Source organism: Haliotis rubra, unplaced genomic scaffold, assembly GCF_003918875.1.
Source record: "Haliotis rubra isolate DU_JTF1 unplaced genomic scaffold, ASM391887v1 Scf363, whole genome shotgun sequence".
NCBI lineage: Eukaryota > Metazoa > Mollusca > Gastropoda > Lepetellida > Haliotidae > Haliotis > Haliotis rubra.
Window position 1 is genome coordinate 891,379 of NW_025767039.1, and position 22,661 is coordinate 914,039.

At 39.5% G+C, this 22,661-nt stretch overlaps 1 protein-coding gene across 2 annotated transcripts in view; it reads right to left on the reverse strand.

Moving 5' to 3' along the window:
* LOC124285583 (fibronectin type 3 and ankyrin repeat domains protein 1-like) overlaps positions 1-18,218 on the reverse strand; it is a 110,595-nt gene extending 92,377 nt beyond the window's left edge. Inside the window, exons 1-2 of one of the 2 annotated variants that reach the window (XM_046721837.1) lie at positions 18,041-18,218; positions 8,768-8,939 (exon numbers count right to left, since the gene is read on the reverse strand). In XM_046721837.1, the coding sequence (XP_046577793.1) occupies positions 8,768-8,939; positions 18,041-18,188 (320 nt within the window). In that variant the 5' untranslated portion in view covers positions 18,189-18,218. Of the gene's footprint in view, positions 1-8,767; positions 8,940-15,912; positions 16,053-18,040 lie in introns of those variants that run through there. The other variant, XM_046721838.1, reaches the window with a different exon arrangement.
* Positions 18,219-22,661: the final 4,443 nt, after the last annotated feature.

The following is a 22,661-nucleotide window of genomic DNA, read 5'->3' on the forward strand; positions in this document are numbered from 1 at the left end:
TCATCTTGCTGCGTGGTGGACCTTTCTCTGCGCCTCCATGTCGATGAGAAGCTGAACCATGAGCTTGATACCGGTTCCAAGCTCTGCAAACAACGCTCTGACTGACACCCAATAGCTCTGCAACGTGACGTTGTCTTGCACCATTTTCGAGCATTCCTATGCATCTGGCCAATTCTTCAACAGTCAAACGACGTCTTTGACGTTGTGGAGGCATTTTCATAGAGTAACAGTGACTTAAACGATGTCAGATGTAAAGACAATGCCCAAATTCAAATCAACGACAAGCACTCAGAAATGTGAAAAATGTGGGTACCATGCTTCACGTGCTACTCATGATCATTGCAGCATGCATTTCCCTACCTAACCTGTGTTTTGAGGCTCAAGAGGGGTCAGTCCAACATTGTGATGAAATTTGCGTGTCATATCAATTCATATATTGATTTTATAATGTAAGAACTATATGATCCTTACCAAACTTTGAGTAGTATATATGTATGTATGAATAGTTTTCATGTTGCTATTTATATTTAAAGATGTATTCATGCTAGTACGTGTTTTGTCTGGGCTAGCTGTATTCTAAGACGATATACAAAATGTGTAATACATGTATATGTAAGCCATGTTATGCCTTTATGCTCAAATACTTAGTTATATTTTTGTATATTTTCAGAGTTATTCAAACATTCCTTTTTAATGGATAAATAAAGTGGCTGTCATCTTTGACCACAAGTAGCGTTGTGTTGTGTGCGCTCCACCCACCCACCAACATTCACCCATATCTGCTACTACATTCTCAGCCAACATGTGAATCACAAGAATTAAAAAACGTCATGTCCGCCATGCCAGTTACCTTGGTGATTGATGTCACATCAGGGAAAGCAAGACCATGATCAATAATAGAAAAACATGGATTCCACTTGATACTCTGAAGAATGTAAGCTTGGAGATTGCCTGTGACCTATCACCTCATCAATGTCAGCAGTTGAAACAACTTTATGAATCTGCCCTGATTCTGAAGAAGACTGAAGATGGGGGATGGACCTGACACATCAATCCAACAGTGCTACCTTTATCAAACTGTCTCGAGTAACACCCTGGAGGGACGTCTGCACAGGACCCAACACATAGTCACACTGGTTCTGCCTCCATACTCCATGTAACAGTCCATCACAACACTTGTACAGTACGTGATGGATTGTACCAACATCGGCAACAACTTCAACATTCCACTTTAATGTCACAATCAGAAAGATTACTGTAAACCACTTCCATAATTTGTGAGTGATTCTTTCCTCTCATCAATGATCGTTTATGAAGTAAGAGGGTAGGATCTTACTGATAACATAGATGGACAATGACAAATAATTCAAGTAGTTGAGGGTCAGACTAAGAATGCTATTCACATTTTGCTAAGGATCACTGTGTTACTGTTACTGAGTGGCAAATTCTCCACTAACTCAGCCCTTACCTATGCAAACCTGGTCAAATCAATGTTTGCTCCAATCTGTTTACAAAATTATCTCTAGACTTTCACTTATTTACCAGCACATTACCATATTCCTGCTATGCAAGACCACTATTATCACAGCTAAAGTACACAGCACAATCACTTATCTGGGAAATAGTTTTGAAATGCTCAGGAAATGTTTGAAGCACTGTTATGATGTGAACCTACTTGGTGATTATAGAGAGACATCTTGCCCTTTACCACTCCTAGGTTTACACACTTTCCTACAGAGGAGGTGATGTTAATTTATTGGCAAGGTCAGTCCTAACACAAACACACATGTTGCTGCTACAACAGTCATAACTGGATAATCTAAGGTCTGAATGTCATCTCAATCACCCTGCTGTCCACCTCTATGGTCCGAATGACAACTCACCCATAGCATTCACTGACTACATAGATGAGGAATCTATAGTACAATGAAAGCTTTAGGCTGTGACATGGTATGTACTATCTATATAGGTGGGGAATCTATTGGACAAGGAAAGCTTTAAGACTGTGGTATGGTATTTACTGTCTATATAGGTGGAGAATCTATAGGACAAGGAAAGCTTTAGGCTGTGACATGGTATGTACTATCTATATAGGTGGGGAATCTATTGGACAAGGAAAGCTTTAAGACTGTGGTATGGTATTTACTGTCTATATAGGTGGGGAATCTATAGGACAAGGAAAGCTTTAGGCTGTGACATGGTATTCACTGTCTATATAGGTGGGGAATCTATAGGACAAGGAAAGCATAAGGCTGTGGCATGGTATGTACTGTCTATATAGGTGGGGAATCTATAGGACAAGGAAAGCTTTAGGCTGTGACATGGTATGTACTATCTATATAGGTGGGGAATCTATAGGACAAGGAAAGCTTTAAGACTGTGGTATTGTATTTACTGTCTATATAGGTGGGGAATCTATAGGACAAGGAAAGCTTTAGGCTGTGACATGGTATTCACTGTCTATATAGGTGGGGAATCTATAGGACAAGGAAAGCTTAATGCTTTGACATGGTATTCACTGTCTATATAGGTGGGGAATCTATAGGACAAGGAAAGCTTAAGGCTGTCACATGGTATTCACTGTCTATATAGGTGGGGAATCTATAGTACAATGAAAGCTTTAGGCTGTGACATGGTATGTACTATCTATATAGGTGGGGAATCTATAGGACAAGGAAAGCTTAAGGCTGTCACATGGTATTCACTGTCTATATAGGTGGGGAATCTATAGTACAATGAAAGCTTTAGGCTGTGACATGGTATGTACTATCTATATAGGTGGGGAATCTATAGGACAAGGAAAGCTTAAGGCTGTCACATGGTATTCTATTCACTGTCTATATAGGTGGGGAATCTATAGGACAAGCAACGCTTAAGGCTGAGACATGGTATTCACTGTCTATATAGGTGGGGAATCTATAGGACAAGGAAAGCATAAGGTTGTGACATGGTATTCACTGTCTATATAGGTGGGGAATCTATAGGACAAGGAAAGCTTTAGGCTATGACATGGTATGTACTGTCTATATAGGTGGGGAATCTATAGGACAAGGAAAGCATGTGGTTTGTGACATTGTATTAATTGTCTATATAGGTGGGGAATCTATAGGACAAGGAAAGCTTTAGGCTGTGACATGGTATGTACTATCTATATAGGTGGGGAATCTATTGGACAAGGAAAGCTTTAAGACTGTGGTATGGTATTTACTGTCTATATAGGTGGAGAATCTATAGGACAAGGAAAGCTTTAGGCTGTGACATGGTATGTACTATCTATATAGGTGGGGAATCTATTGGACAAGGAAAGCTTTAAGACTGTGGTATGGTATTTACTGTCTATATAGGTGGCGAATATATAGGACAAGGAAAGCATGTGGTTTGTGACATTATATTAATTGTCTATATAGTCGGGGAATATATAGGACAAGGAAAGTTTTAAGAATGTGGTATGGTATTCACTGTCTATACACATGAGGAAGCTATAGAACAATGAAAGCTTCAGTTCTTTATCAGAGTTTCCATTGTCAACCCAAGTCGATATCCTACTTCTTTAAACAAGGATTTCTACATGGGTGAAACAATGCTGATGCAATGTTAACTTTACATGGAAAGCTTTAGTTCCATAACAGACTACACCAATATACTGTTATATGTATACTTTCAGGAACTGTCAATGGCAGCAAGTGATTAAAGTTCCAGTAAAATGTTGAGTGCTGTCATGGCCAGAATTCAACAGTAGTGGTCAGCTGGAAGTAATTTAGAGTAACTGTTCTTGTATGGACATGGCACACTTGGTCTGTTTAGAAGTTGTAATTATGAAAGTTTGAGGACTTTTTGCACTTGAATAGTGTTTTGGGTTTTTTTACATGCCAAGTCTGGTCAGGAGAGCTTAATAAAACACTGATTCCAACACTATTTTGGAGACTGCTATAAGTTGTTTGATCTTGTGCGTATTTCCTTGTGAATGAAATATGTTCAAATAAAATCCAACAGAATGGAGCTACGCTTGTATCAAGACATTCAACAGTGACTGATGGATATTTGAGAGTCAACTTACATGAGTTCTGGAGCCTGTTACTCAATTGTGCTGCCATTCATGCTGCCGCTCGGTCCATTCAATAGCCATTTCTATTCCAAACTGTGTGTTGTAATTTATTGATTATTTATTGATCTCTTGTAGTCATTTCCTGATTTCACAGTTTGATACTGATACTGATACTGATTTCTGTGGTAAAACTGGTGTTTCAATGGAAACCTCTTGGAACACCCTATATGTGGAGAACCTACTTGACATGAAAGCATGGGTTCTCTAGTATGGATTCACAGTGTATGATCAGGATTATACTTTACAATAACAAACTAAACACAGTCCACAAAACCTGGCCTTTTTCAGCATGAATTTCAATCAGTGAATGGCATAAGTTTAAATGGTATGTAATACATATTTCAATATCCACTACAATACAGACAGGTGCACGTTGAACATGACAATACACTAAGCAGCTGTGTAGAACAAGGTGAGTGAGGTCAGTGCTGGCTGTGTATGAGTGGAATGACCAGCACAATGGGTCCTGCATTGTGTACAACTGAGAAGATTTATGGGGGAATTCATACAACTCCCAGTTGCTCAGCAATAATGTTCTCCATTCAGGTATGTCAAATGCAATTATTACCAGATCAAATGGGACAAGTGACTGTCAGTATTTGCCAATATAAGTTTAAGTGCCTGTGATTGCCTGTCTCATTCACAGCCCGCACTAGATGAGCGGACGATCCAGCTGATCTACCATAGACCATTCTGTCTACCTCAGCTCATCTACATCCGACCACTATGTCTACCTCAGCTCATCTACCATAGACCATTCTGTCTACCTCAGCTCATCTACATCCGACCACTATGTCTACCTCAGCTCATCTACCATAGACCATTCTGTCTACCTCAGCTCATCTACCACCGACCACTCTGTCTACCTCAGCTCATCTACCACCGACCACTCTGTCTACCTCAGCTCATCTATAACAGACCACTCTGTCTACCTCAGCAGATCTACCACAGACCACTCTGTCTACCTCAGCAGATCTACCACAGACCACTGTCTACCTCAGCAGATCTACCACAGACAACTGTCTACCTCAGCTCATCTACCACAGACCACTCTGTCTACCTCAGCAGATCTACCACAGACCGCTGTCTACCTCAGCAGATCTACCACAGACAACTGTCTACCTCAGCTCATCTACCACCGACCACTGTCTACCTCAGCTCATCTATAACAGACCACTCTACCTCAGCAGATCTACCACAGACCACTCTGTCTACCTCAGCAGATCTACCACAGACCACTGTCTACCTCAGCAGATCTACCACAGACCACTGTCTACCTCAGCTCATCTACAACAGACCACTCTGTCTACCTCAGCTCATCTACAACAGACCACTATGTCTACTTCAGCTCATCTATCACAGACCACTGTCTACCTCAGCTCATCTATCACAGACCACTCTGTCTACCTCAGCTCATCTACCACAGACCTCTGTCTACCTCAGCTCATCTACAACAGATCACTATGTCTACCTCAGCTCATCTACCACAGACCACTGTATACCTCAGCTCATCTACCACAGACCACTATGTCTACCTCAGCTCATCTACCACAGACCACTGTTTACGTCAGCTCATCTACAACAGACCACTATGTCCACCTCAGCTCATCTACAACAGACCACTCTGTCTACCTCAGCTCATCTACAACAGACCACTCTGTCTACCTCAGCTCATCTACAACAGACCACTCTGTCTACCTCAGCTCATCTACAACAGACCACTATGTCTACTTCAGCTCATCTACAACAGACCACTCTGTCTACTTCAGCTCATCTACCACAGACCACTCTGGCTACCTCAGCTCATCCATCACAGACCACTCTTGATCCAAAGTTTACACCTAGTGGAGAACAATACTACACTTGCTTCTTCCCTTAATAAATGTTTTTACCTAGATATTAAATTGAAGCTTGTGTGATATCCCATAAATATGTCGGCTACCAACAGGGGATATAAATAAATACAATAGTTTGGTGTATAGAGAATACTGCCAATTCTTAACAAGAGTCATCAGAAGACGACATATCCCCCCGGCCCCCACATATTTGATAGAACAAATCATCTGACAGTTACTTAAAATCCAGCTTGACTATTTTTTTAAATAAGTCTGATCGTTTCCATGGAAACCGAGAAAATATTAAATCACAAAAATTTGCAAATAGCAAAAGGCACCACTTTGGTATCTGCCTCACATGTCTGCCAAGTTTTGCTGAAAGATATTAAGAAGTTTTCGAGTTGTGCTCCAGAAACGAAACCCACCCCTCCCTTTTGGGCCTAGGTCTGAATCGTTTCCATGGGAATCGGGAAAAATAAAAATGCCAAAAATCTGCAAATAGCAAAAGCCACCACTTCGGGTTCTGTTTGATATATCTACCAAGTTTTGTTGAAAAATATTGAACTGTTCTTGAGTTATGCTCAGGAAACGAAGCCCACCCCTCCCTTTTGGGATCATTTCCATGGAAACCGAGAAAATTAAAAATGACAAAAATCTGTAAATAGCAAAAGGCACCAAGTTTTGTTGAAAAATATTGAATGGATTTTGAGTTATGCTCCGGAAACAAAATGATTACGGACAGATGGACGGAATGGTGGACGGACGGACGGACGGACAGACAGCCGATGGGGATTACAGGGGGGATAAAAAGCACTAAAATCAGTAGATTCTGATTGCTTACATGAGAATACATTCCCAATCTGATAACAGACCAAGATGTAGAACTCCACACTTGTTTGAAATTGGTATTTAGGTAGTAATTACAGACTTGAGTCAAAGGCATAGCTAGACGTTAAACATATGTGCCAAGTTTCTCCATGCCTCCATGTGCCACACTAGCAACAGTTGCTAGGGACCTAGACAAGGCCTGATTGGAAAGTGTATCTATTAATTGGTAACGTGACCTATAAGTACCCAAACCAGTCTGAGGCACTGCTCCACAGTGCAATCACTACTTACCTCAGTTTAGTTAATGGCTTAATTCTGTAATCCAATTTCGTTAATGTAATGAACTTCCCTCTGAGAACAAACAAAATCTATTTATCTGACAGATCCGTGCATATGTACAGATAGCGAAAAAACATTGTATCTTGTTTGCGTACTGTGTAGTGAATATGAGGGACAGGTTGACAGCTCTATTTCCTGGCCAGCTCTACTTAAGGTTTGTACGTCGTCATATGAGCGAAATATTCTCAAGCACAACGTTAAACCCAATTTCACCTCACCTCACTTAAGGTTTGTACTAATTAAGGGTACAAGTACACTACTGACATGACAAGAAGACAGGAGATGTATACTCATTAGAATCAATAGTTCATCTGCAGTCAGGCTTGCTTCATCTATCTGACTGGTCTCTCTAAACATATGTGACAACACATTCTCCATTGACACTCTCTGTAAATGCCTGTTCTATCTGTGTAGATATAAACAAACCCACTGACACTGTCTACATACATATATGTGCATACATACATTAACCCACTGACACTCTCTACATACATTAACCCACAGACACTCTCCACATACATATATGTATACATACATTAACCCACTGACACTGTCTACATACATTAACCCACTGACACTGTCTACATACATATATGTATACATACATTAACCCACTGACACTGTCTACATACATATATGTATACATGCATTAACCCACAGACACTGTCTACATACATATATGTATACATACATTAACCCACTGACACTCTCTACATACATTAACCCACTGACACTCTCCACATACATATATGTATACATACATTAACCCACTGACACTGTCTACATACATATATGTATACATACATTAACCCACTGACACTGTCTACATACATATATGTATACATACATTAACCCACTGACACTCTCTACATACATTAACCCACTGACACTGTCTACATACATCACTGGTACATACATGTATATATTTCCCCACTGACATCACTGGTACATACGTGTATATATTTCCCCACTGACATCACTTGAACATACATGTATATATTTCCCCACTGACATCACTTGTACATACATGTATATATTTCTCCACTGACATCACTGGTACATGCGTGTATATATTTCCCCACTCACATCACTGGTACATACGTGCTTTTATTTCCCCACTGACATCACTGGCAATACATGTATATATTTCCCCACTGACATCACTGGTACATACGAGTATATATTTCCCCACTGACATCACTGGTACATATGTGTATATATTTCCCCACTGACATCACTGGTACATACGTGTATATATTTCCCCACTGACATCACTGGTACATATGAGTACATATTTCCCCACTAACATCACTGGTACATATGTGTATATATTTCCCCACTGACATCACTGGTACATATGTGTATATATTTTCCCACTGACATCACTGGTACATACGAGTATATATTTCCCCACTGACATCACTGGTACATATGTGTATATATTTCCCCAATGACATCACTGGTACATATGTGTATATATTTCTCCACTGACATCACTGGTACATACCGGTTCATGTATATATTTCCCCACTGACATCACTGGTACATACGTGCATATATTTCTCCACTGACATCACTGGTACATACATGTATATATTTCTCCACTGACATCACTGGTACATACAAGTATATATTTCCCGACTAAATGACTGGTACATACGTGTATATATTTCCCCACTGACTGTGTCTGTCCAGTTCCTGGATACAAGTTCGTATCTTGCCTCCCTGGCCACACCCAGCCAGCACAGCAGCATCATATGCATCGTCCCAGTACAGCTCTATTGTGTGGTGCGTCACCTTCCCCACAACCGGAGGTGCAGGCTTAGACAGAACTGAAACACACACAGCAAATCTGGACAATCCATAAAGTACACATTTAAAGAAATACCATTTTCTTCATGTCTAAGAATATGAGTGTTCAAGAAACCATGGTTTTGGGGTTTGTTTATCACTAGCATTTCTATATACCTCTGTCTACTGATTCTGTTAGTGTGATGACAATGGATAGGTGAACAAAATGAAGGACTTGGTGTAAACATGACATCAGGGGCACATATGGCTCCGAACAACCAGGAGAGGCAACGGGGATGTGCAGCATCAATATTAACTTATGAAATGACTAATATAATAAGGGATATGCCTCTACCATTGGTTAAACATTTGTTATTATCTGTGCATGGTCTGAGTCAATCTACTGTGATATTTTGAGGGAATCTCATCCATTCCCCTTGCAGCATAGGCCTAGTTCAGGCTCATACAGTGACTTTGGGTGTTGGCATATACATCGTCTGATGAATAGTCCCACACATGCTCCATGGTGGAAAGGTTTCAGGACTCGGTGATTTGCCTTGGCATTCTGGTTACATTGTCCTGCTAGAGGTAGTCAGTCTTCATACATACACACTTAAACATGCCTATCCAGAAAGTCTACAGTGATTCTGGACTCATCTGAATACATTACCCAAAACTATGAGTAAAATACCCCATTTTCTAGGCCCTAAGCACCATTAGTGTCTGGCCAGAACGTACTGGATTGTTACATAGTTGTACAACATATGGTAGCTGACAAAACAAAGCTGCATGTACATGATTTCTAATGCCGTGGTCAGTAACTTGAACTTTTCTGGCCAACAGCAGCCTGATTTCTGATTAATCAATCATTAACTTGTTTTGTTGACCTTAGATGCCCTTTTACACCATTAACATTTGTTTCTTCAGAACCTGTTCCAAAGTCTGAAAATCACTGACAGAGATACACTGAACATACTCACAGGCTACCTCTTGCTGAGTTCTACAAATTTGAAACATGCCAATAACCCTTAGGTATCCATCACCTTTTAGATGACTTATTTACATATACTGCAATATGTGTTACTGTGGATGATGAAAATCAACAAGAGTTATTGCTCAGCGAGTTTGACAACCTTTCACTGAAATATCAAAAATTAAGATTGACCCCGTCACCCTGGCACAGAGGAATTGCAAGGTCCAAGAGTCATGTGCAACCAAGTGCTGAGGAGCTTAACCACTGGATGAGTAGATTCATTTGGTCTCCTTTCACATGTGGCAAATTTGAACCATGATTATTATGGGGACAGTGTCTGCTTTCTATAGTTTGTGTGACCATTTCTGCTCCGTGAGTTTGATGCACACAATAACAGCAGCCCCCACCAATCACACAACAAACCTTCAAGATTCAGTTAAATTCCACATGAACCTAAACCAGCCAACACTCACCTATCTTACAACACCAGTTTTAATGGACATGAACTACATTCTGCACTCAACATTCAAAAACAGCCTTAGACATAGCATTAGACAATATATGATACTAAAATACCTCTTGTTAAAAATCAGGAAGTTTAGTTTTCAGTTTAGTTTCAAGTACCAATATTAAACCCACACAACCCAAATGTCAGTCTGCTCACCAACCACTCACTAACTTTACATATTTGTAGAATCAGGAAAACCTTTACATGACAACAAGATAAAAGTGGTCAACATCCAAACGTATTTCTTATAGATGTGCAAAGGGTTTTGTCGCTTCTATCAAAATTGTACAAAATACAAACAGTGATCTAGCAAATCATAACACAGCTAGTCAGTGCTGAAACAACTGCGTGAACCTGAAGCTTCTTAACCCTAATGTCAACTTGTGCCCACTGTATCATCTCCAGCATCTCAAACTATACAGTTCAAGCGCTATTAAATAAAGATACATTTTCAGCTGATAAAGCGCACAGTAAAAAGTTCTAAACAATCTTTATCAAAGATGTCTCATCACAAATCAAATTTTATATCCATCCCACACCAAAAACAATATTCATATTATCTGCTAGACATCAACAAACAGCATGGGATTGGGATCAAAGTAACTGATCGTCTTCTCCAACATCTACACAAAACTTCTCATTTAACAAGCCATTAATTTCCTCTGCCAACCAACAATCTAATTAATCACCCCATACATCACAACGTCTCAGCCTTCATCCCACCAACAATGCTAATATTTGTTCCCCTTATGCATTTTTAACATCCCCATACATCAGCCTAATGGTTCCAAACTTATTCTGGCTTTACAATTACTCAGTTTCCCTATATATACAGTTCTTTTTCAAATATGTATGTAACAATATTACATTTTGGGGCAATATTATCACCCCTATATTAAATGTTTCCATCTACTGCTAGTACTGAGCCATTTCGTGAAGTACCAGAGATTGATAATATCAACAACTGTTACACATATTATATTTGGGATTACACTTTCTCAGAAAAGTACAGATTCTAGTACTTTTGTTGGGTTGACTCCATCTGGGATTCGAACCCACACCCTTAGAGTCAGGCACCTAATTGCCAGCACACAAAGTCAGCCGCCTAACCGACTCAGCCACCATAGCCTCAACACCACAGCTTCCAAATGGCATTGTGTATTCATAACTCCTTCACTGTATCTACACATACAAACTTATATTTCTAATAAAATAATCACTACCCATGACAGTGCTGCACGTACAAGGTGATATCCTTATTCTGCAGCTGCTTACATACAAACAAATATCAATCATTATCATGTTAAAGGGTCACAGAGGATTCAACAAAAGAATCTTAATGTCCTCTATGACATATCAGATATCTGGCCGTATCAGAATATGTGAGCACCATCTTGTTTGAGGGATAGAAAGATGAATGGTTACAAGCAATAATGTCATAGAAACCTCCTGAAATAATAGTAATAATACTAATGACAATAACAGAAATATACTGTTGGATGGTACAGCAATGGGAGACAACCAGGTGGAGACATTCACAGACTTAAGTCTTTTAAAGTCAGTCATTTGAGGAGGAGCCTTCTGGAAACCACTGAAGTCGATGATCAGGATGAGTGTTCTGGCATCATCTGACCACAGTTCCACCTAGCAGCTTGGCACGTTCAGTGAATTAATTAAGTTTGAATTATGTACCATTAGTCCTTAATTCCAGAACCTTCAAATTTTTTAATAGGGTTGCCAGTTTTAGATCCTGACAGAGGGAGACCTTTTGGCAACTGGTTTGGAGAGTAACTTTGGTACAAAAGGGTTAATACTAATAAGAAACATTACAATTACGTCACTAATCTTAGCCATGTAGACGTGAATGGTTGCCTACATTCACAGAGCATGCTCTGAGCACTACAGTTAAACAAAAACAAGCCAGCCAGGCTTCTCATAGGCACTCACATGAAAGGCTTGTACAGAGATGTAGAGTTGAAGTGACACAGTGCCCCAGAACAGTCTCTCCACCTTTACCTGATGTAAGGTCTGGGCATGAAAGGTGTGTTGTCATCTAAAAGACTTCACACTTTTCAGAAAGTCTCACATGAACAAAAGATTATTGTACAGATGACAGCAAGTTGTGCTGAAAGATCCGTAGCCATACAATATATATTGTGGAACAGACAGTTGGATCAAAGACATCTTTGTGGCTTATATGGGTTGGTAAATGTTGACAAGTTCGCTGTTCTGGACAGAATGTGTGCTGTAGTCATTGGCACCTTTTGAAGTTTCTCCAGTGATGAGTCAAGCCCCAGGATGACTGTTTGAATAATCAAGCCTGGAAAGTATCATTTACAGAACAAATGTCTTTGTTGCACTAGAAGAGCTGAGATGGCAGATCTGTTCAATATGCTGAAGACAGTATAGCATGGCCAAGATTATCTTGATAAGAGTCTGTGTACACTCCAAGTTGGTTTTTTTACTGTCATCCATTGTTTGGTTTGTGCCGTTCCATCAGTCATACATTGTTTGTCTGGCATAAGTTACCAGCATTATTGCCAAAGAAACATTCTAAAATGCAAACATTCATGCAACAGAAAGCCTTACACGAGTATATGTTGCACACATTATCACAATACACATCTCCTGAGATAAGTGTAAGTTGCAAGCATTACTGCAATAGAAACCTCCTCATATGAATACAGGTTGCAATCACTACTACAAAAGAAACCTAAAACATATGTAAGTTTGTATGCATTATTGCAGCAGAATCCTCCTGAGATGGACATAAGATGCAACACTATAGTAATGACAGCCCTGTGTTCTTTCTCTGAAGGGTCCATGCCTCAATCATCATGAATCATGAAATATTAGTCAGAGTAAGTCACTCCACTGTTTTTTTATGTTATTTCAAAGGTTGTCATCAAGCCCATGTTTCATGTGCTGATTTAGCGGACATTGACCTTATAGATGTTCTTGTCTCTATTAAGACAACAAACATCAACATTCAAAATCAACAATTTCTTTGAATTATATATATGCTACGTGTTTATTCAGTATAAACACTTTGTCAGTATATCTACAGTATGTCTATTACCTAATAACAACAGCAAAGTTTTATCCGACCCGTCTCATGATTTACATTCTTGTTTTAAACTTTTACCATCTGGACGTAGATTCCTCGTCCCTAAAGTTCGCACAAAAAGGTCACAAACATCATTTATACCTGTTAGCATTAAACTTTTAAATGAATGTTGGACATAGCCATAATCTTAAATGCATTTGTCTACTAGTCTCTTACAGTATACACTTGTTATTCTTCTCATCCTTTTTATTTGTGTGTTTTAAGGTGATTGTGTTTCTGTGCTTAATTTGTTTTAACTAGTGTTGGGAATTGGTTAAAATATAATAATTGATGATTGGTTCAATACAACCGATCAATCATCGAAAATAATTGGTAAGCGTCATTTATCAAATTTTCCTGGTTATGTTTGTTAATGCGTACCAAAAAAAAAGGGAAAAAAATGTAGTTCTTTCGGGGGGGTTTCTGCAAATTGCACAAAATGCATTTGCAAATCTTACATGCTCCAATGATGTCTGGTATGTTAGGAATATATACTTTGTGGAGTCTATAAGATACATTCAATAATGACTTCGTACAAGCTTGTAGTGCTAATGAAATGTAACAGACAAAGCCAACCTTGTGAAAGAATATTGTTAATGCAAATAAGTGTTCCATAACTTCCAAAATTGTTTGTGTTGGATTATGAGAAAACATGATCGATTGCTTGGTCGTTTAGTCATTGCGACCAATCATCGATTATTACAATTACTAGTGGTGGTAATCGGACCATCACTAGTTTTAACCATGCTGTATGTCTCACTGTTGTAAAACGAATTCCTTTGTCGGGCAATAAAGAATTATTATTTTAAAAATATTGCTGAGTGCAGTGTTGAGCAACAAGGAAACAACACAAAAATAACATATTAATCCTCTCATTCTCAAGGCTGATATGGAACCCTTTGGACTTGACAGCTTTATAGTGACATCCCCACATCTAACTTGCAATAACTATTTACCAAGTGGGATTTATGTATCATTGAATAATACATGATATGCATAAATGCTCTGTTTTATAAATACATAAAGTAGTTTATGTACCTCAAAATGAAAATACTGCAAATTGAAATAATCTTGGTCAAATGTATCAGCAAACAATGAATCATAACAGCCATTGTTTATATGAGGCGCTTCACATTCCGTACCATACAGTCGGATAATTTCTTTGTAATTTTATTGAATGTATTTTTACCATCATATACTGAACCAAACTTGATATATACTGCATAGCTTAGAACAAAAGATATGTGCTATATACTAGAGCTGTTATGATTCACATGCTTATTCAGTGAATTGAACTGTAACAAAACAATGTTTGGTACCTGATTTTGTCGGTTACTAGTATATATCAAAATGAGATATGCAAAATTAAAACAACTTTTAAGAAGTTACATTTATTCAGGACTTCGAGACCATATTTCTATTTTTCAGTGATATTCTCTAATGATTATAAGATGATCTCATCAATTGTTAAATCAATATATTAAACATAATACTGTTTTTGGCAGTTTGTTTTCAGAATACAGTGATGCAAGACATGAACTCAGTTTCAGTCTAATGTCACTTGATACAAAACTATATCAACAAACAAATTTAGGAATTTTGCTACATGATTTACTTGATTATACAACTCGTATTTTCATATCTGCTTCTACTTATATATATAACTTCTACTATTCTTATTTAACATTACAGATATCTTGAACCTCCATTTATAGATCTTATAACTGAACTGCCATTATTTCACCACTAAACTTTGTGGAACAGCTAGGTGCCCTGGTGGTCAGGCCAGGTAATCTGCCAACAGCCAGCAATAGCATGATGGGACATTGTTCATCGTATCATCCACTGGTTTCTCTGTCAAGGCTTGCTTATTACAGACTGCAGTCATCTTGAATCAATATTGCTGACAGCTTTGTTAAACATGCATCATACAAACTCCATTTTCTCTACACACTAATTCCTACACAAATGTGTTAAGTGTGTATAAGCCTCTTTAATGTGGTATAATGTAATCTAATATTGATAAACCAGTAACATAGTTACACGCTTCAGTTTATTATAACATTCATTTAAAAATGAGCTGAAACAGAATTTTCCTTTCACAATAATAACGTGAATATATATTTTTTTTAATCAAAAAAGCTTAACATTTTTTACCTATGTGCAACGATATGTCCCCTATCACTCATGGTGTTTACTGACTACTTTCTACACGAATAACATTGAATTTCAACCATTTTCAAAAGTAAGAATTTCAACGTAAGACATTATCTACCACACAATATAATATTCTAGATCTACTTAAAGTCCATAGTAAGTTCATGGCGACTTCTTCAATCTATCGCGATACTGACACCTGAGCAGTTGACGTAGTTTCCAATTGGAGACATGTAGATCTAGTGTATACAAACGACAACTGTCATTTACCTGTGTCATCTCCTGCATCTGTAGTTTGATACATAGCTGGTATCCCTGGAACTGTGCACTAAACATACAGTGCTCTACCACTTTACAGTCATCGGTTGACTGAGCTCCACTATTTCCGTCTCGAAGCTGTCAACACACGACTTGTAGGGTATTTTTAGATGTCAATGAATATTCTATAGTTTGTTTCAGTTTTCTCCGCTGTATTTGCTGCCGCCACAGCCTCGGACGTTCACCTTATTTTCAACTATACAAAAGGGACCGTTCATATGGCCCCCGGGGGGAGGAGAGAGAGAAGGAGATGGGGAGATGATGATGTTTATGGAGAAGCATGTACAATGTGCTGACATTACCCCACACACCCACCCCTTAAAGATTTATGTACAAACTAAGTGAGCCCTCTGCATGTCATGTACAAAATCAATGACCCTCCCCTTCCCATAATTTTTAAGCATACATGTTTAATATCATTATGTACAAAATATCTGACCCCCTACCCCCTAGTGCTTATGTACAAATTAATTACCTCCCCATCCCACCCCACCTCCCCAGAAAAAAATGGGTGACCACCCCACCCCCTCTTAAAATCATCATCACGCACGCACGCACGCACACACACACACCCTAGTCATAAATTATGAACGGTCCCTAAAGTAACCGGCATATATCTCTCCACAATATATTTTACATTTTTAAACCGACCGTTAATTTTTGCGTTGGTCTTAATCCCATATGCATGTCTAAAAAGTCAGGATATTATTTGACAATAGTGTGTATGTTTCTGTCAGATATTAATGTGCAAAATAATGGTTCAACTGTCCCTTTTTATTGAAATACTTGAAGTGATCCTGTTTGTGCGAACATATTCCAGAAGACAGTTCTGAGTAAGAAGTGTTCAAACAAGTCAGCAGGCTGAAGAACATAATAAACGTTTGTACCTGCGGAGATTTTCCAACTGTTCTGGTGATAGAAAGGGTACACTTATTGCAGCTGCATGGCCACGCGTAACTAACTATCGGTGTGTTGATACAAAAGTATACAAAAGTCAACGTGTAAGGTTTCTGTTTGTCAATTTCTATCTGTCTTATCGCTTTACCATACCGGGTGACCATATTGCTATCTACCGACGTGCTTGGACTCTATACATAAGCTGTTGATCACTGGTCCAGACTATTATTTACAGACCGCCGCCATATAGCCGGAATATTGCTAAGTGCGGCGTAAAACTAAACTCACTCACTCACTATAATTAAGCTCCGAATTGAAAATGACATTGAATATATTCTCCAGCACCCATTGACATTTCAGTGTTTCAGTTTATCATGTCGGTTCTGCAGTGTATTAATTGGACAGAGACACACACGAACATGATGTTCTAGCTATTTTTCATGTATCTCAGCTAGGATAAGGCCTTCACGTATTCTATCAATTATATATACACGTAATGTTGAGGCGATAATACAAGTACAATTTAATGATGGCAATTGGTGATCGCCTGATATAGCTGCATATCGACTATAGGAGTCAGTTATATCACGTCACGTGACTGGTATAGTCAGGCTGACCCTCCAACTGTTGGCTGTTGGGCTGCTTAAATTGGTCCAGGTCAGAATACAGTTTTAGAGCCGAATATCACATGGCTGATACCACCTTGTATTCACACGAGTTTTAGAGCTTGGGGCCCTAGCTAATGGGAACTAATTTCATTCTTAGTAGTTGCTTTGAGACCGTACTGTTACGAATGATTTGCACATACATGGTGTCACACGTTCTAGTATACCACATAAGGGCCATTTTCCTCTGTGTTTACACCCCTTGCCTCCTGATATCAAATAACCCTGATCATTTATCAGCATTAATCATGCATCAATGATAAACCTTATCATTAATCAGAAATAAGAGTAAACGATATAGCATCGACATGACATAAGGGACGTGCATATAGCTCTGAAAGATACTTGGGAGTATACGAGTTGAAGGGTTGGCAGCAAATGTACAAATCAGTCACTAGATCGCTCAGTATACATAAACCATTCATCATACAGTATGCTGGTATGTGGGACGAGCAATTAAGAGCACGACCAAGAGGTGCAACGTATATAAAGTGATGACTGTATACGTGTATATTTACCATAAGGTTCGGGTGAATTATCAACTTCAATAAGTGTAAATGTCTTCCTGCTCTTCCACACTCTAGCTGTTTTAGAAGCTAGTGCCAGAGTCTGCCATGGCGATCGTTTCCGCGCCGAATTACATCCATATTGTGAAAGAAGATCCATTGTTTCTTCAACTTCAACAATGTATCCGCTGATACGACGTTCCTGGACCCCGAATAACGTTAGTGTTTGTGAGTGTGTCACATCCCTAGTGTGACTACTCACGTCCATACAACATTACACCCCGGTCTGACTAATCACTAATCTCATTTGCAAGGTCGCTGTTTGATAAAAGGGTGGACCGACCAAAGCACGATAATCTGGAGATCAGGATTGAATATGTGACTAACTAACCGCAACGATAGGCAGGTCTTGCCTTGTCGCGTCTCTCTCCTAACCCTGGGACTGTCAGGAAATAATATAGGTGGGAAACTGTACATGGAGATGTGTTAGTTCATGGGTTATTCCTCCGATGTTGATATCAGTTGCAATGATTTTGTCAAGTTCATATATTCATATTATACAGCATCTGCCACGAAACGATGCATGTTTTTAAAACTTGTACTTTCACCAAATCGTTCACGTTTATCTTTGCCACAATAGAACTGGACGTCGCCTTTGTCTCCACACTATTACACCGAGTTTACACTACTTACACAGTCTATACCTGTTGATCGTCCATTAGATAGATAAACAAATATATTTATTGATGACATTTAACAGCTATTTCCATGATCGTACTGATCATTTGTGTAAATGGTTATACAGTTCCACGTGCGTTCCACGTCGTTCCATTACGAAGCCCTACGGTATACGGACTCGCTTGAGACACCTTATGGAATTTCAGCCCACACGTCCTCAGAGCTTGACATGAAGTTGCTGTAGGTTCTGTGGCTCTGCTGTCGCAGTCACATAAGACGATTACGTTGAGCCTTCTCGATGTCGGCAGCTCGTAAACAGGGTTACGGACAGTTTGTGCAGATGGAGGTCGTAAACCAGACTTTGCGAAGTATGTTGCCATCCTTGTAGCGATTGTCTGCTGATGTTGTGGTGTCGGGTCTTCCTGGTCTTAGACGACCACTACTGGTGCATTGTCGCCGATGTAGGTGAAGAAACTGGGCTTGACGAAAAATTGAAATATCTTGCCGTTGATGGTTGTGATTCACCAGCTTCGAGTCTGCCATTACTCGTAGCGTTGATCATGCAAATGTCAAAGGTCATCGGTATTAACTCTATCAGAGACACTATAGCTAAATCCGTTTTGTGACACTTTCTCGGCAATATAAGAACATGTAAACTGTATATTCATAGAACACTGCAGTACTGAATACTTTCTCTCCACGAGCTTTACTTTTGACTGCTGACTGAGTTTTGGTTTTACGCCGCTGTTAGCAATATTACAGCAACATCACGGCGGGGGACACCGGAAATGGGCTTCACACATTGTACCCATGTGGGGATTCGAACCCGGGTCTTAGGCGTGACGAGCCAACGCTTTTACCACTAGGCTACCCCACCGCCCCTATACTTTTGAAAATATCACCACCTATATCGCTGCACGTTCCCTTTGTAAGCGAGTCCCTTGTTATCTTATGTTAAAGTGAATAGAAATGGTCACATGTTAATCGATGAATGCAATGGCATAACGATGGCAGCAGCAATGCATGTTGCTGGCAGTAGAAATAACAGCAATAGTGCCCACCAAAACCACTTTTACTGCTGAGTCCGTCAAACACCCTGCAGGACGACTTCGAACAGATGTACGATAAAGTGTCCGGGGGCTCAGATCGTCCCGAGCATTATCCAGACACACGGAATAAACAAGCCCAGTTATATGTTACAAAGACATGTATTATTTCATTTAACAGTGTTTGTCACATTGTATATTGACGTAAAACAAAACAATTTAGTAACCTGAGTATACAATTATTCAATAATAGTTTGCAGCTTGCAGTGTTGGGTTAAACTGCATAGGCTGCCAGCGTAGGAAGGCTACAGCAGGTTTATCGATCCACGTTTCACCAAGGGTTAATAGGCCATCAAATATTCACTTTGGATCAATAACCACACAGGGCTTATTAATCACCATTATATCGGCTTTCTATTTGTGTTTTTCCGCCCGTACCTATTAAGGATGATTAGTAAGACTATATTACTATTTGATGATGTCAGGTCACGGTCTCCGCGGTGTTGGAAACTCTGGTAGTCTGGCCAGTATGACTAGGAAAACATCAAGCGGTTGTTGACTTGTCTTCACAAACACTCTGGGTACATCATAGAAACAAGCTATTATAATCAAGCAGTTTTCAATTACCAGATATTTAGTAATGCATATATCATGTTATTAAAGTCAGTGTACGTTGTAACTATCAGGCACATCGATTTGTGGCTGCGGTCAGTATTCACGTAAAGGATATCTGGCATGTAATAAATAATGGTGCACTTTGTCTTGAAACTCTAATTGAAAGGACGAGGCTCAAGATAGGCACAATATTGGCACAGTCAACCGATTAGAAGTAATATACCACGCTCCGCTAACCTCATACCATGTTTGGTACATGACCCATAAGTTATAGCACCCCCATGCATTAATCTGGTTACCGATCAGCTGTGTGTCTCCATATTCATAACTATACCCAGCTAAAAGAGTGAGAATCTAGACGGGGTATTTCATAAAGTACCACCCCAAGTCCCATGGCGCGTTATTGACTTGTTTGTTGTTAACGTCACATTCAGCAATAATAGAGCGGCCTGTCGACAATGAAGCGATCATTGTTGCGGGCAACGATCCCCGCAGTCCGTGTACATTCTTAACCAGGTTACAGAACCTTGTCCTTCTGGTTATCTCTTATGACGATGGTCCAGTGGGTGAAGTGTTCGCTCGTCATGTCGATGGTTCACAAGGTACAATGTGTGGTTCCCATTTCAGATGTCCAGTGACATTGCTCGACTATTGCTCAGAAGCGGCGAAAAAACAACTCACTCACTTACGATCAGTATTTGTTGGTGGGAAACCAGTCTAACTTAGAATCTATACTGGCAGGGACCATATATAGTCTCAGATACTGGTGAAAATGAATACACTTTTCGAAATCATTATCTTATAGGGTGACCAAGAGTGACGTTTCTATTAAACCGTTGGTATACTTGGTTTTCAAAATGGTAAGGGAGTGTGTGTTGATTAACACCGCTGTGTTCACCGCTGACAAGTATGTTTCGTCGCAGTGTCCTTTCTTTGCTCTCCGAGGAAGATCACCTCTCCGAGATTTACAAGTTCTTCTCACCACGTCCCATGAAGTCAAACAGATACAGACGCACCTCCCTCTACAGCAAACTCCAAATATATCTTTGTGTATTGAACACTTGGCCATGGCATGTCAGGTAACAACTAAACCAAAAGGAGGGGTTATCTCCGATATATAGTTAGCGATATAAATGAAACAATCGGCTTCTGGGGCCAAACTCTGCTCTTAATGCGTTTGTCCTGAACGCAGAACCGGCTCGTTACCACCCACTAGCAGCACTCGATAACACTATTTTATGTAAAATATTCGGAGCTCGTGTATAATCGATCATCTTCCCACTGCATATAGCTGTGTGCATAGTAGGGACCGGCCTGTCGAACAGCCGGCCATCAGTCTCTTGCCTCAATAAGCCTCGTCAGAATGCAGGATAAGGAACCATAATTAGTTGAAATTCCATGTTGTGGTTCATTCGTGTGGCATAGGTCAATATGTCTTTATGAATATCCCCTGTAAGCATGATTACAAATTTCACAGATAACCCTTAAAGTCATTCATCTTTTCAAGTTACATATATTATACTAAACTGTTGTTCTTATATTTTTTGTCATATCATCTTTAGTTGGGGGAGTTATGGGGCTACGTCGTTTATCAAATATGACTCTGTTACAGATGCTCTCAGCCCAGTTGGAGTCGTGGATAGTCGAAAGTTGGATCAAGCACAAAGTACAAAATTTAAGCTTTGGCAAAATGGCATGAAACTGTATGGATGTCAACTTCTGTCATTTGAGGACACGGCTTTTCGGAGTATATTCTAACTACTTCATCAGGTGATGAGTAAGGGGTAAGGATATACTCCGAAACGGTGTGTTCCTCATATACAGTAGTTGACATCCATATGTTTCGCCCTTTATGTGAAACGACATGCTTAAATAAATCAGGTGAATATTAATGATAAGTAAATTAGTAACTGATCAACATGTTCATAGATCCCTGTTTACCATAGACATGTTTATTCAGCCAAAGGAATCAAGTGTAGTTACCTGGTGGATAATGCAGCACAAGGTCTATGCATGTGTAACGGGTCGCTCGGTACATCAAATACGACAAAGCATTTAACAAACCCGCAACACTAACAGATAAACAGGATATATTCACAACTTGACACTGTTTTCATATTAAATTGACGTTAAGACTCTGGATATATATAATTTGGATAGAAACAAATACCGAGTGCGTGCGTGCGCAAAAACACTTAATGTCGGATAAATGTCTACTTATTTGTTCATAACGGCCGTCCCCACGAGACTGTCGTGTTTTTCTCTCTGGTCCCTATCAACCCTCACTCCAGACG